Source organism: Anolis sagrei, chromosome 4 (assembly GCF_037176765.1).
Source record: "Anolis sagrei isolate rAnoSag1 chromosome 4, rAnoSag1.mat, whole genome shotgun sequence".
Taxonomy (NCBI): Eukaryota; Metazoa; Chordata; class Lepidosauria; order Squamata; family Dactyloidae; genus Anolis; species Anolis sagrei.
The window spans coordinates 216,906,298-216,921,216 of NC_090024.1; the positions used below are offsets into that span (position 1 = coordinate 216,906,298).

At 44.8% G+C, this 14,919-nt stretch overlaps 1 protein-coding gene across 1 annotated transcript in view; it reads right to left on the reverse strand.

Annotated features, from left to right (window-relative positions):
• Positions 1-14,539, reverse strand: part of DBNDD2 (dysbindin domain containing 2) — a 39,732-nt gene extending 25,193 nt beyond the window's left edge. Inside the window, exon 1 of the mRNA XM_060772210.2 lies at positions 14,173-14,539. Coding sequence (XP_060628193.2) covers positions 14,173-14,539 — 367 coding nt within the window. The remainder of the gene's footprint in view (positions 1-14,172) is intronic.
• Positions 14,540-14,919: the final 380 nt, after the last annotated feature.

The window sequence follows — 14,919 nt, forward strand, 5'->3', positions numbered from 1 at the left end:
GTGTTGGACAATGATTCTGGAGACCATGTTTCCACTATGGAGGCCCACTGAGTGACTTTGGGCAAGTCATATTCTCTCACCCTAAGAGGAAGGCAATGGAAAACCCTCCTCTGAACAAATATTGGTATGAAAGCTTCACTTTAGGGTCACTGTACATTGGAAATTACAATGTCCTTCCTCCACAGAGCTCAAGATAGAGCAAATAGTTTTTCAGCTGGCAGTCAGATACTGAGCACAATTCAAAGTGCTGGCTTTACCCTACAAAGCCTTAAACAGTTCCAGCCTAGCTTAGATATCTGAACGCATCTCCCTCTATGACCCACCTTGGAGGTTAAGATTGTCTGGTGAGGACCTGCTCTTAGTCCCTCCTCAATCGCAGGTGCAGTTGGTAGGGTCAAGAGACAGGGCTTTCTCAGTGATGGTCCCTCGTCTGTGGAACTCCCTCCCCAGAACAGCTCCCTCCCTCCTGACCTTAAGAAAAAACGTAAAAATGTGGCTTTGGGACCAAGCTTTTGGACAGTAACCTGCAGTGCAATTAAATAAATATGGAATAGTGCAATGACAACTGGAATGGCTATGGACTACGACCTTGGATTATGTGGTTTTTAGTTAGTTGCTGTTTTTGGTTTTAACGTTGAGATGTTTTTAGCTTGTTGTTTTAATGTATTTGTGATTTTATTGTGTGTATGTTGTGGCATCAAATTTGTGCCTTGTTGTAAGGCCGCTCTGATTCCCCTGCGGGGTAAAAAGGGCAGGATATAAATTTGGTAAATAATAACTATCCTGCAGGATGGACTAGGCTTATAGACAGCAGAACTGACCTGGGGTCATTCAACAAGTTTCATAGCTTAGTGGAGATTTGATTCAAGGATTCCTTGATCCCAGTCTAAAACACTATCATCACCATAGCAATGCACAGTAGCTATTCTGCATATTTCACAGCAGCTAGGGCCTATTAGCATGCTGTCAGATCTGTTCCTCTCAGCCTCACCCATCCTGGCTGGTAGTAATTAGAAATAATGCTCCATCAACACTGGGAAGGCCACACGTTTCCCAGCCATGAATTAGGCTCTTATTATGAACCCAGGGCTTCCTGCTGGGATAACGCTGCTGACCAAAACTATTAAAACTTGGAGGCTTATTATGCATTGGATCAATTTGGCTACTGCCCACAAAGGCTTATAACACACGTAATAGTATCTGTTGGGTTCTTTTAAGGTCTCACACAGCTCTTGGTTGTTTTTCCTGCAGCAGAGAGGCATGGCTATGACGCTACTCTTGGAAATGCTATCTGGCCGTTACTAAAAAGACATCCAAAATGCTTTCATCTTTCCCCCTGTATGACATACTCCTGCCAACCTAAAATACATTGGACACAATAAATCACCAGCTTTTTGGAATTAGCATTATGGGTAGAACTGTAAGAATCATTTCATTTTGTAATGTCCAGTGAAAGAGGGCTGCAGTTGGACAGGTAAGTTCAAATCCCAATTCGGTCATAGGCAGCATTATACAAATAATTTTCTCTTTGTTGTACATCTTTAAAGTAATAGTAACAGTGATTTATTAGGATTGTGGTAAAAATATAAAGGAAGATGGTGGTGCATAAACCCTGGAGCTGGTTCAAAACTCCATTCAACTTTGGCCAGTTATTAGGGGTGTGAACATATCCATTTTGAAAAACAGGCTCTGCTGGTTCAGCTCTTTTGGTCAGCTGTAAGGACACAGGCCATGGGGCCACTTTTTTCAGCTGCAATGGATCACAAGGCTGCCAAAAACAGCTGCCTTTGGTTTCTTTGGGCTACATGTGGAGTGCTGAGAGGGAGGCAGGTTTCCCTGTGAGGCTATGAGTTCTGTTGACTGCCTGAGCCAATCAGATGAAGAAAGCCACTCACATGCTCCATGTTCTATCTGTTTCAGTGCCTAATTCCAATCTTTTCCTTTGGCAATTATGGGCTGTGAAAGGGCATTTGCGGGAGGGGTATCTGTTTAAACTGAAGGGAGAGGACAGCCTGACTCCCTTGAATCCTCACAGGGAGAATTCAATTTCTCCCCAGGTCTTGCTGAAGGAGACTAAAGGGAAGGGGTTTCAGTAGGGGTTTCTTAAGCTTGATACTTTAACCCAGGGATATCTGAAGAAGATTAAAAGAAAGGACCCTAGAGATAGGAATTTCTTAAACCTGATGTTTAAGCCAATTTGGATCAATTTTGCTACTGCCCACCATAGCCAGAAAAAAATTTGGGGAAGGTTGAAAATTTGGGGGTGGTGGTGTTAGGGTCACGCAGAAGCAAAGAGCACAGCAGGGGGCAGAGCAGCCTTCAATAGCCTGCAGCTCCGCCCCTGTCAACCACCTCCACCAAGTCTGGCCTCCTTAATAAGAGCATTCAATACCCCCCCCCCCAACTTGGTTGCTTCACTACATCGGCTATTGCTGCAAGTAATGACAGTGTGAATAAATTGTCAATATTTGCTTGAGATAGTGCTTGCAGTTCTGGAGGGACTCTTAATTTTTTGCATCTCATAGACTTAGCATGGGGATTTGGTTAACCAGTTAAAATTGATGAGTAAACCAGTTTTTTTTAACCTGAAAAAATTCGGTGGGGGGGGGGGCTGAACCCCTAACCCCCTCCCCCTTGGCTACAGGCCTGGTTTAAACCCAGATCTAGCTGAAGGTGAGTAAAGAGAAGGGTGTTAGAAAGAGGAGTTTCTTAAACCTTATGCTTTAACCCAGGACTATGTGGAGAAGATTAAAGGAAAGGACCCCAGAGATAGGGATTTCTTACACCTGTTGCTTTAATCCAGATCTAGGTGAAGGCGAGTAAAGAGAAGGGTGCTAGAAACAGGAGTTTTTAAACTTTATGCTTTAACCCAGGTCTAGTTGAAGGAGATTAAAGGGAAGGATACCAGAAGTAGGTGTTTCTTAAGACTAATGCCCTAAAAATGGCAGAAAGGGGAGCCTCATAAGTTCCCCATTGCCACCAATGGGCCAGATCTTCCCGGATCTTTCGGCTGCGGTGTTTGCTGCGGTGAAATTGCATACCCCTATTGATTATAGGTTTTCAAAATTATTAAACTCATCTATGCAAGATGCTTTAAACATATTAAAAGTAATGGGGGTGGACCTCCAAAGATGTACAGCTTCAGCCCTCAAAATCCCTTATATCTGTCATAAATACTAAATTACAGAAATGTAATTTTTGGACTATAAATCTGATATTTTTTTCCAGGCCAACATAGCCACTACCAATGCCAGCTGAAAGATTCTGGTCGCTCAAATATGAGCAACTTTTTCAAGCTCTGCTAAATTTTTACTGAGCCTTAGGAACATTTCCTACCTTTTTAAGGGCAGACTCTTCATTCTCACAGAGGACCAACCAAATGCCTTGAGGCAATTTATCTTGAAGGCAATCACTCCTTCAATGCTGTTGCTCTGAAAGGAACTGATATTCAGCAGCCTACTGCTCCTGAACAAGGAGGTTCTTTTGGCTAAATAAAAAAGCCCGGCACTTAACAGCAGTTTGATTTCTTCTGTTTCCTCTCATTTAGAAACAGTCAACACCAGGAATGACCTAGAGGACTGAAGTGTGTGTATGTGTGTACAGTGATATTAGGAATAGGCTTAAACTCAGAGTTCACAGGGGTGAGGATGCAATCCTTAGATTCTTTGAGTAGCACTGACACCAGTGAGCAATGCCTTATTTTGACCAAGCATTGACAGGACTGTCTGGCTGCATTTCCGTTGGGAGTGGTGGCATTTGTCATTTCTTCCTTGTTCTGCTGGACCCTGAATACAAACGCCCTCTGTGCACCAGGCAGTGTGAATGAAAGAATGAGGCAGAGGGGGAAGCTTGTTAATGTAGGCATAAAGCCAAGAAATGATGAGGGGAGGCTTTTCTTTATTTTCAAGGCTCTTTAAGTTCTTTGAAAATGCCCAACAGCTTAATGGGTAAAGGACTCTAAGGGAGTGATAACGCCTAAGGAAGAGTCCAAAGTGAAGATATAGAGAATAGCAATATAAGTATTTGGGGGCCACAAAGGATGCAGATTCTGGAGTTGGTTAGGGAAACTGATGAGTCGCATTCGGCTATCTAGCTCATGCTTCACAGGTTGCCCACCCAGCCGCAACAGAAAATGAAATGCTTGCATGTGTGCAAAAGCTCACCATTTCCCAGGCCCCATTACTGTTGCTAGAGCAACCCTTTGGAGCGTCATAAAACATAACTGCTTGTGCTCTTTGCTGATCATAATCAATCCGTGTGTGAGACTGCAAGGTGGATATTTTGGACTCCACCAATGGTTTCTAGCTCTCATAGCTATACAGTAACAGAGAGAGAGGTGTGGGGAAATGTTCTGATAGAAAGATTCAGAAACAGAAAGATAACTTATTTGGTCTTTTCATAGAACAGAATTTGAACCAGAGAATAACCTGAATCTCTGGGTTGTTGTAGGGTTGTTTTTTTGTTTTTTTGGGGGGCTATATGGCCATGTTCTAGAGGCATTCTGTCCTGACGTTTTGCCTGCCTCTATAGCAAGCATCCTCAGAGGTAGTGAGGTCTGTTGGAACTAGGAAAATGGGTTTATATATCTGTGGAATGACCAGGGTGGGACAAAGGACTATTTACTGTTGGAACTAGGTTTGAATGTTTCAACTGACCACCTTGATTAGCATTTAATGGACTGGCAGTGCCTGGGGCAATCTTTTGTTGAGATGTGATTAGATGTCCTTGATTGTTTACTCTCTGTTGTTTTGCTGTTGTAATTTTAGAGTTTTTAAAATATTGGTAGCCAGATTTTGTTCATTTTCATGGTTTCCTCCTTTCTGTTGAAATTGTCCATATGCTTGTGGATTTCAGTGGCTTCTTGAATCTCATTCTCAACAGCAGCATTCACATCAATGATATTAACTGGAAATTTAATGTACCCCATGGCAGGCATTTTGTCCATGCTCAGAGGCAATTGTTGCCACCCAATAGCCAGAGCCAGTCTCTTCCATATCTGGATTTGAGTTCACTGCTTCTATACACAACTCAAAGAAGAGGAAGAAGAAAAGAAAAAGAAGAATAATGTTTATTTAGGATTCCAAGAGAACCCTGGCTGAGAAACTCTGATCCAAACAATACAAAGATCATTTGTCATTCAGAAGAGTATTTGACAATGCTGCTGCTAAATTTATTCAATCCATTTATTTCCAGTTGTTAATTTCACCACAGGGTTCTGCATTTCTTACATGAAAGTCACAATCAAAGCCAATTCTGCACTTGGATAGCAGCCGGAAAGAGCATTTTCACAGAGCATATGCAGAACACAACTCCATCCCAGCCTGAAACAATATGTACTTGGACTTTAAGTGGCACGGGTTTCCTCAACAAAGGACAGGGCTTCCATCTAGGGTCAGATGCCCATTTTCTTTAAGCAGTGTATTCAGAGCACTGGTTTAATCCATTTTAAGGCTGTTTGGGTGCCCTGGAGGAGACCTTCAAGAGAGCAGCAAGATGCAGGACATATCTCCCCAAAAAGGAATTCATTAGAAATGCTTATGTTTCTGTCCAGAGCCAAGGCCAGAATATTCCTTTTGACAGAAACACTTCTTTCTGAGGTTAAACTAGGCAAAGAGAAGCAGGAACAAAGCCAAACACACAGACTCTGACACCGTTTGTTGTCCTTGATGTTTGGAGAGCCTCTTGCCCTCACCCCTCATCCTTGCTAATGCGCTCATGGCTTTATTCTACTCGTCATTCTATATAAAGTAACTCCTGGCCCTGTAAATAGCAGGGTCTTATGATGTAGACTCTGCTGGGGAGAAAGAGCTCTGGACAGTGGGGATATTTTTAGCCCTGTGACTCGAGGGATTTGAGGATTGGCTAGTCTGGCTTTCATTATGAATTTGTGACAGGGAGAAGGGTCATGAGGTACCACCTCCTCACCCCGTTCTCTCTTCACTCTCTGCCAAAACCACTGCCTCTCTTGGCTTCTACGCCTCCCGTGCTTCTTCTTAACAGTGGTTTGCATTTGATGCTATTGCTGCTGCATCATATCCCAAAGGAAGGCTGCGGGAAATGTTTCTATGGAAGTCTGATTTTTTCTCTCTCTCTGGTTACAGGCCAGTTCATTCCGGGAGGTTTCTGTATCTAAGATCTGCTTCTCCATCATTCCCACGAAGAAGATTGTTTAGGAAGGCCATGTTCCTCTAAAGAAGAATACAGTCTGGATTACTCAGAGGAAATGCTACTAGATTGCTCTTTAAAGGGCTATCATTCAAGAAAAGGGCTATTTAACCAAACAGGAAGAATTGTCTGCTCAGATTCTAACCCAGATCAGCTGACAAAGAAGGGCTGCTCAACCCTTAGAATTACTCTAACAGCCTCAACAAACTAAGTGCCAAACCGGAATAATGTTAAATGCATCTTTTGCATTTAATGCATTTAATGTGCAGCTAAAATACACAATTCAGATATATTCTTCCTGGGGGAAAATGTTTACTATTAGGAATGGTGTGTCTGCAAGGTGAAGAATACATCAAGAGGAAGGGAATGAATTATAGCATAGTTGTGACAATAGACAATGCTTGGGTACCTTGTTAGCAATGGGCAAATTTAGGGTTTTTTCGTGTCAGGAGCAACTTGAGACACCGCAGTGGGTTAAACCCTTGTGCTGACAGGACTGCTGACTGAAGGGTTGGCAGTTCAAATCCAGGGAGCAGGGTGAGCTTCCGTCTGTCAGCTCCAGCTTCTCATGCAGGGACAAAAGTTTCCCACAGGATGATAAAACATCTGGGTGTCCCCTGGGCAATGTTCTTGCAGATGGCCAATTCTCTCACACTAGAAGCAAAGGCAAGTATAGTGCAGAGTGTATGGGGCCACAGGAATATGGCAGAATGGATGAAAAGGTTGCATATGGAGGAATGGTGGTGGAAAGTAATAAATTCCAAAATAAGGTAGGTATGTCCACAGGGCAACTGGAAATGCATTCATTCTTCCTGTCATTTGTTTCACTGAGGTGGCAATCATCTTGTCATTGTGACTTATTTATCTTTTTTTTATTTATTTAAGTCTTAATGCATTTATTTAGTAATTGTAATACAATCTGCTCCACTCCAGAGTGGCAACAGCATCTGCACATATTCCCTACAGACAAAGAGTTAAGTAACATAAAATCCTTCTCATCTTGGGTTGGGAGGGGAAAGGACATCTAGAGCATTGAGCACATTATGGGGAGTAAGCAGAACAAGAACGGAGTGGACCCACAGCCTGAACTTTTGTTTCTTTTGCTGTTTCTTGTGTGCCTTCAAGTATTTTATGACCTAAGCTGACCCTATCATATGGTTTTCTTGGCAAGGTTTGTTTAGAAGTCATTCCCTTCCTGTGCTGTTTTTAGACTCTGAAATTAAGAAGAGTGAAGCAACTGCCTCAGGTGTAGTGGGAGCCTTTGGCATTTCCCTCTCTTGCAAGACAAAGCTGTGTGTGCCACGTGCTTTGGCATTCAATTCGCTACCATCCTGCCTTCAGTTGTGATCAAAGATATTATCTCAATACTATATTATACCTAATGGACCAGCCTGGATACAGCATATTATTTGAGAACACAAAAATGTTGGACCACTCTAACAACCACCATGTCCAACTACAAAAAGAAGCCATTGAAATCCACAAGCATGTGGACAATTTCAACAAAAAGGAGGAAACCATGAAAATGAACAAAAATTGGCTACCAGTATTAAAAACTCTAAAATCAGGACAGTAAATAAAGAGGAACACACAAACAACAGGGGAAATCCTGACATGAAACAATCAGGGCCAGCTAATACCTCCCAACGAGAGTGACTGGTCTCACAAAACCCTCTCACAAAACCCCCAGGCAGGAATCAGCCAGTCTTTGAAGCTGCAAGACCATTAAATGCTAATCAAGGTGGCCAATTGCAACATTCACACTTGCCTCAAGCAGGCAAGAGTTCTTGCTCCTACCCTGGACATTATTCCACAGATATATAAACTCCATTTACCTAGTTTCCAACAGACCTCACAACCTCTGAGGATGCCTGCTGTAGATGTGGGCAAAACATCAGGAGACAATGCTTCTGGAATGTGGCCATACAGTCTGGAAAACTCTCAACAACCCAGTGATTCAGGCCATGAAAGCCTTCAACAACACATTATCCCCATTGCCAGTGCTGAAGTAAGTTGTTCTCACTGACTTTTGTACATGAAATGGAGGAACCTCTGTTTTGTCCATGCCTCAGGTAGTTACATGTCTTGGGCTGGGCTCTAGCTGGAAGTATGATTAAGCTAAAATGGAAAGTGGGACTTTTATGGCTTGAGAAGGACTTTCTTATCTTTCCCTACTCAACATTCAAAAAACTGCCCTAATGGGTAATATAGATTACAGCTTGGTACCCATGAATCCAGACATACATCCCAAGTCCACCTCCTGCCACATTATGAGCTATGGTTCTTCCTTTCCTTGAAGGAAATGCTTTCATCTACTCCTTTACTGATGACTGGGGAGTGATGGCCAGATCTACCATTAGTGAAATGCTTCAAGCAACACATGTTGGGTTGGATGAAAAAAACCCCCACCATTTTTCCTGTAAAACAGTGGTTCTCAACCTGGGGTCCCCAGATGTTTTTGGCCTTCAACTCCCAGAAATCCTAACAGCTGGCAAACTGGCTGGGATTTCTGGGAGTTGTAGGCCAAAAACATCTGGGGACCCCAGGTTGAGAACCACTGCTGTAAGAGTTGTTCAACAGCAGAATAGATTTCCTTGGAGGATGGTGGACCTTCCATCTTCAAAGGTCTTTAAACAGAAGTTTAATGTGCAATTGCTTATCTAGACAAGACAGAGGTCCTCCTGGTCAGTCAAAGGCTGAACAGGTTATAGGGTCACAGCCTGTGATGGATGGGGTTACACTCCCCCTGAATACTCAGGTTCACAGCTTGGGAGTGATTCTGGATCCATCACTGAGCCTGGAAACCCAGGTCTCGGCGGTGGCCCGGAGACCTTTTGCACAACTAAAACTTGTGTGCCAGCTGCACCCATGCCTTGGGAAGTCTGACTTGGCGACGATGGTCCACACTCTTGTTACATCCCGAACAGATTACTGCAACATGCTCTATGTGGGGTTGCCTCTGAAGACTGTTCAGAAGCTTCAACTAGTCCCTCGGGCGGTAGCCAGATTGCTCTCTGAAGCAGCGTACAGGGAGCATACCACCCCCCTGTTGCATCAGCTCCACTGGCTGCCAGTTTCCTATTGAACACAACTCAAAGTGCTGGCTTTGGTGTATAAAACCCAAAATGGTTCTGGCCCAGCTTACTTGTCCGAACATATTTCTCTCTATGACCCACCTCGGAGGTTAAGGTTGTTGGGAGAGGCCCTGCTCTCAATCCCACCATCCTCGAAGTGCGATTGACAGGGGCAAGAGACAGGGCCTTATCAGTGGTGGCCCCCTGTCTGTTATTTTTATTTATTATTTATTTATTATTTATTTCTGTGGAACTCACTCCCTAATGAAATCAGGTCGCCCCCCCCCCCCTCTATTCTTTATGAAGAATTCAGGCATCTGAGCAGCAGACACAGCAATAATAATTGGAAATGATTTCTGTGATTGACAATGGGCAGACCTCAGATTATGCCTCTGGATTAGGATTTGTCTTATTTTAAATGAATGTTTGAATTTTGCCGTTTCAAGTAATGTAAAGTTTGCAGACGACACCAAATTGCGAGGGATAGCAAATACTCCAGAAGACAGGAGCAGAATTCAAAAGGATCTTAACTGATTAGAGAAATGGGCCAAAACTAACAAAATGAAGTTCAACAGTGACAAATGCAAGACACTCCACTTAGGCAGAAAAAATGAAATGCAAAGATACAGAATGGGGTACGCATGGCTCGAGGGCATAACATGTGAAAAAGATCTTGGAGTCCTTGTGGACAACAAGTTAAACATGAGCCAACAATGCGATGTGGCAGCAAAAAAACCAATGGGATTTTGGCCTGCATCAATAGGAATATAGTGTCTGGATCCAGAGAAGTCATGCTACCCCTCTATTCTGCCTTGGTCAGACCACACCCGGAATACTGTGTCCAATTCTGGGCACCACAATTGAAGAGAGATGTTGGCAAGCTGGAATATGTCCTGAGGAGGGCGACTAAAATGATCAAGGGTCTGGAGAACAAGCCCTATGAGGAGCGGCTTAAAGAGCTGGGCACGTTTAGCCTGCAGAAGAGAAGGCTGAGAGGAGACATGATGGCTATGTATAAATATAATATGCTGATGACAACGTCGTCTGTGCACATTAAGAAGAAGACCTACAAGCCACTCTAAATACCTTTGCAGAAGCATATGAGAAGTTCGGCCTGTCATTAAACATCGAGAAAACCAAAGTGCTCTTCCAGTAAGCACCAGCCAATCCCTCTCGAATGCCAGAAATATAGCTTAATGGTGTAACATTAGAAAATGTTGACCATTTCTGCTACCTTGGCAGCCACCTCTCCACAAAAGTCAACATTAACACTGAAATACAACACCGCCTGAGCTCTGCGAGTGCAGCATTTTCCCGAATGAAGCAGAGAGTGTTTGAGGACTGGGACATCCGTAGGGATACCAAGGTGCTTGTTTATAAAGCTATTGTCCTCCCAATCCTGTTATACGCCTGCGAGACGTGGACTATCTACAGACATCAGATGCAACTCCTAGAACGATTCCATCAGTGTTGCCTCCGAAAAATATCTTGGGAAGACAAGTGGACAAATATCAGCATGCTGGAAGGAGTGAAGACCACCAGCATTGAAGATATGGCCCTCCGCCATCAACTCTGCTGGACTCCACATTGTCTGGATGCCCAACCACCGTTTCCCAAAGCAGTTGCTCTACTCCAAACTCAAGAATGGAAAATGAAATGTTGGTGGGCAGGAAAAGAGATTTAAAGATGGGCTCAAAGGCAACCTTAAAAACTGGCATAGACATTGAGAACTGGAAAGCCCTAGAGGTGCTGTAGAATTTGAAGAGGCACAAATGGAGGGTGAAAGAGAGAAATGTGCTAAGAGGAAGGCGTATCAAGCCAACCCCGACCGGGACTGCCTTCCACCTGGAAACCAATGCCCTCACTGTGGTAGAAGATGCAGATCAAGAATAGGGCTCCACAGTCACCTACGGACCCACCGCCAGTACACTGATCTTGGATGACAATCCTACTCGGACTATGAGAGATTGCCTAAGTAAGTATAAATATGTGAGGGGAAGTCATAAGGAGGAAGAAGCAAGCTTGTTTTCTCCTGTCCTAGAGACTAGGATGCGGATCAATGGCTTCAAACTACAGGAAAGGAGATTCCACCGGAACATCAGGAATAACTTGCTGACTGTGAGAGCTGTTCAGCTATGGAACTCTCTGCTCCAGAGTGTGGTGGAGGCTCCTCCTTTGGAGGCTTTTAAACAGAGGATGGATGGCCATCTGTTGGGGATGCTTTGGGTGCAATTTTCCTGCTTCTTGGCAGGGGTTAGACTGGATGGTCTATGAGGTCTTTTCCAACTCTATGATTCTATAAGTAATGTCTACGTGTGATTTTATTACTACAATTGTTGGCATTCAATGTGTGCCGGTTGTGAGCTGCTCTGAGTCCCCCTTTGGGGGTGAGAAGGACGGGATATAAATGTCTGAAATGAATAAATAATAATAAATAATTCTTGCACAGAAGAAGGTTGGACTACCCGGCCAACACAGATTCTATCATTCATGAGTCTGCATCCCACAATTATTCTTTTTTCTTGGAGAACACAGACTGACCTGACCTGATCTGTCACACACACTGACCTAATACACTAAAAAAAGCCAAGACTGCTGTCTCAGCATCGACAGAGAAAATACAATCTCCCTACAGAAGTCAAAGCAGTATTTAAATAACAGGCAAGTTAGAATCTTTATGTTGGTGAAGGGATGCCATTTTGTCCTTTACTTCCAATAGCAAAATATCATAGGCTATCCCCTTGGATACTGCCACAAAATGCCCAAACTGCACCTACCCTACTCCCCTAATATAGGTGGGCAGAGGCCTCTGAAAATGTTCATGGGCACATGCAAAGGAGAATAAATTGTTCAGATCTGTTGGCTTTTTTTTTTTAAAGATCACTTTCACAGAAAGGTGCAAAGCTGACAGGTATGTGTTTGTAGGGTGAAGCCGTGCAAAACAAGGCAGGTTGGGAGGGTAGATAAAAGAGATCATGAAGGCAGGCCTCTGAGTCAGCTCCGCTGGGTGAGACAGGAATGCTGTGGGCTGCTGTTTGCCTGACACACAATGCTAATGGGGTGACTACAGTGACAAGACAATGGCGGGGAGGCTTCCCAGCTGTTGATCATTACTACGAGGTGTGAATCCTTTAAGCTGTGCCCAGAGCAGCTTCCACATAGTAGCTGCAATCTATGCCAACTGGTTGGCCCATGGCTCTCCACAGCAAAAACAAGCAAGTGATGTTTGGGTCTGGGATGAAAATAATAAAAGTGGCTTTTCAAAAATTGAAAATGGAGAGATGCTGACATGACCTGAATATTTACCGAGCCCCTCCTAAGTGTCCATGAAAGCTCCCTCCATTTAGGCTTAGAACCCTGTTAATATAGAGACTAGGCAGGGTGGAGTCCAGTGAGGGTTAGAAATGGGTTGCTGTGAGTTTTCCAGGCTGTATGGCCATGTTCCAGAGCATTCTCTCCTGACATTTCACCCACATCTATGGCAGGCATCCTCAGAGGCTGTGAGGTCTGTTGGAAACTGGGAATGTGAGGTTCCACAGATATATCTGTGGAATAATGTCCAGGGTGGGAGAAAGAACTCTTGTTTGCTTGAGACAGGTGTGAATGTTGCAATTGGCCACCTTGATTACCATTTAATAGCCTTGCAGCTTCAAAGCCTGGCTGATTCCTGCCTACAAGCATTCTTTATTGGGAGGTGTTCACTGGCCCTGATTGATCCACTTTAAATCTGGTTTCTGCCTCCTGCAGAATACTGGGGTTTGTAGTTTAGGGAGGTGGTTAAAGTCTCCTCCCTAAACTACAAACCCCATAATTCTGCAGGAGGCAGCAACCGGATTAAAAGTGGATTCATTCTCTAGTGTGATGAGGTCTGGAATCCCCCTGCTTTTTGAGTGATGCTCTTTATTTACTGTTCCGATTTTACGGTTTTTTAATACTGGTAGCCAGAATTGGTTCATTTTCATGATTTCTTCCTTTCTGTTGAAATGTTGCCCTCCACCTCAGTTACTGGTAGCCTGAATGGTTTAATGGTCTGAGCTTTGGTCTATGACTCTGGAGATCAGGGTTCGAATCCCTCTTCATCCACTGAAAGCCACTAGATGACCTTTTGGGTGAGTCACATACTCTCAGCCCCAGAAAACCCAGGTTGCGATAAATCAGAAATGACTCGAAGGCACACAACAACAAGATGAGGAAACCATTAGAATGTATGTTTAGGGAGCCAGTATGGCATAATGGTTTGTGCATTGGAGTCTGACTAGAGACCAGGGTTTGGATTTCTGTTTGGCCATCGAAAGCCACTGGGTGACCTTTTGGGTGAGTCACACACTCTCAGCTCCAGAAAACCCTGGTTTCAAATAAGCCAGAAATGACTAGAAGATACACAACAACAAGATGAAGAAGCCACTAGAATGTATGTTTAGGGAGTCAGTATGGCATAATGGTTTGTGCATTGGAGTCTGACTGGAGACTTGGGTTTGGCCATGCAACCCCCTGGGTGACTCTGAAGGCAAGTTACTCTTTCACAGCCTCTGGAGAAGGCAGAGCAAACACCTTAGGGACAAATGTTGTCCCCCTCACGCCCAAAATATGACAGGTTTGTCCTAAGGTTGCTGGAAGCCAGAAATGGCTTGAAGGTACCCAACAGCAGATGTATTGGAATGGATAACAGCTCCCACTATCAAGAAAAACCTAGTGATTGGGGTCAGAAACATCTTGAAGGCACACAACATCCACAACAGCAACAACAACAGCAACAACAATAACCTCGCTTGCTCCTGAGAACATGGGAAGGCGACATCTTCCTTGGACCCATTTCCCAGACATAAGTTGAGGCTGGAAAGTGAGCCAGGGTGGGCAGTCTGCTGCTCCCCACCTAACCCCAGACGCCCCACCAGTTCTTGGGTGCCCAGCCCCGACCCAAGGGAAGACTTACAGGGCAGCCGCCGGCTGTGGCCGTGAGCTTCGGGTCCGGACATCGCCTTCAGACGGCAGCCCAGGCGGTGGCGGCCCGCCTGCTTGCTTCCTTCCTTTCCCTTGGGGAAAATCAGAGGCGTGGGGTCCTCCCTCCCGGCGCCCTTCTCATCTTCTTCCCAAGGAGGGCTCCAGCTTCCCGGTTCCTCCCGCAGCCAAGGGAAACTGCTGCCTGCCTCGGCTCCTGGCTCTGCGAGAGGAAAGGAGAGAGTCCGGGCGAAGGCGGAGCAAACCGAGGGAGGGAGGGGAGGGGAGGATGTACCAATGTCACGGTCGCGAGTGGAGAAGGAGAGGCGGGAGCGAAAGCGGACCTGTGGCTCTAGTGCCATGGAATCAGAGAATCCTAGAGTCGGAAGGAACCCCAAGGGCCATCCAGTCCGGCCCTCAGCCATGCAGGAACGCACACTCAAATCACGCCCGGCAGATGGCCATACAGCAGGCACGGGCAAACTTTCTAACTTAGGGGCTGCAATGGCGGGAAGGAGCGGGGTGGGCGAGCCGGGAAGGAAGGGGTTCTCCCCAATTCCCTTCGCTGCCCTTTCCATCCCTTCCTCTTCTCTTTTTTGGAGGCAGAAAGTGAAGGAAAGATGGGAAATGTTTGGCTCCCAAAAGGCTTGGTCTTGGGGCCCTTCCACACAGCCCTCTATCCCAGAATATCAAGGCAGAAAATCCCACATTATCTGAGTGTGGAGTTAGATAACCCAGTTCA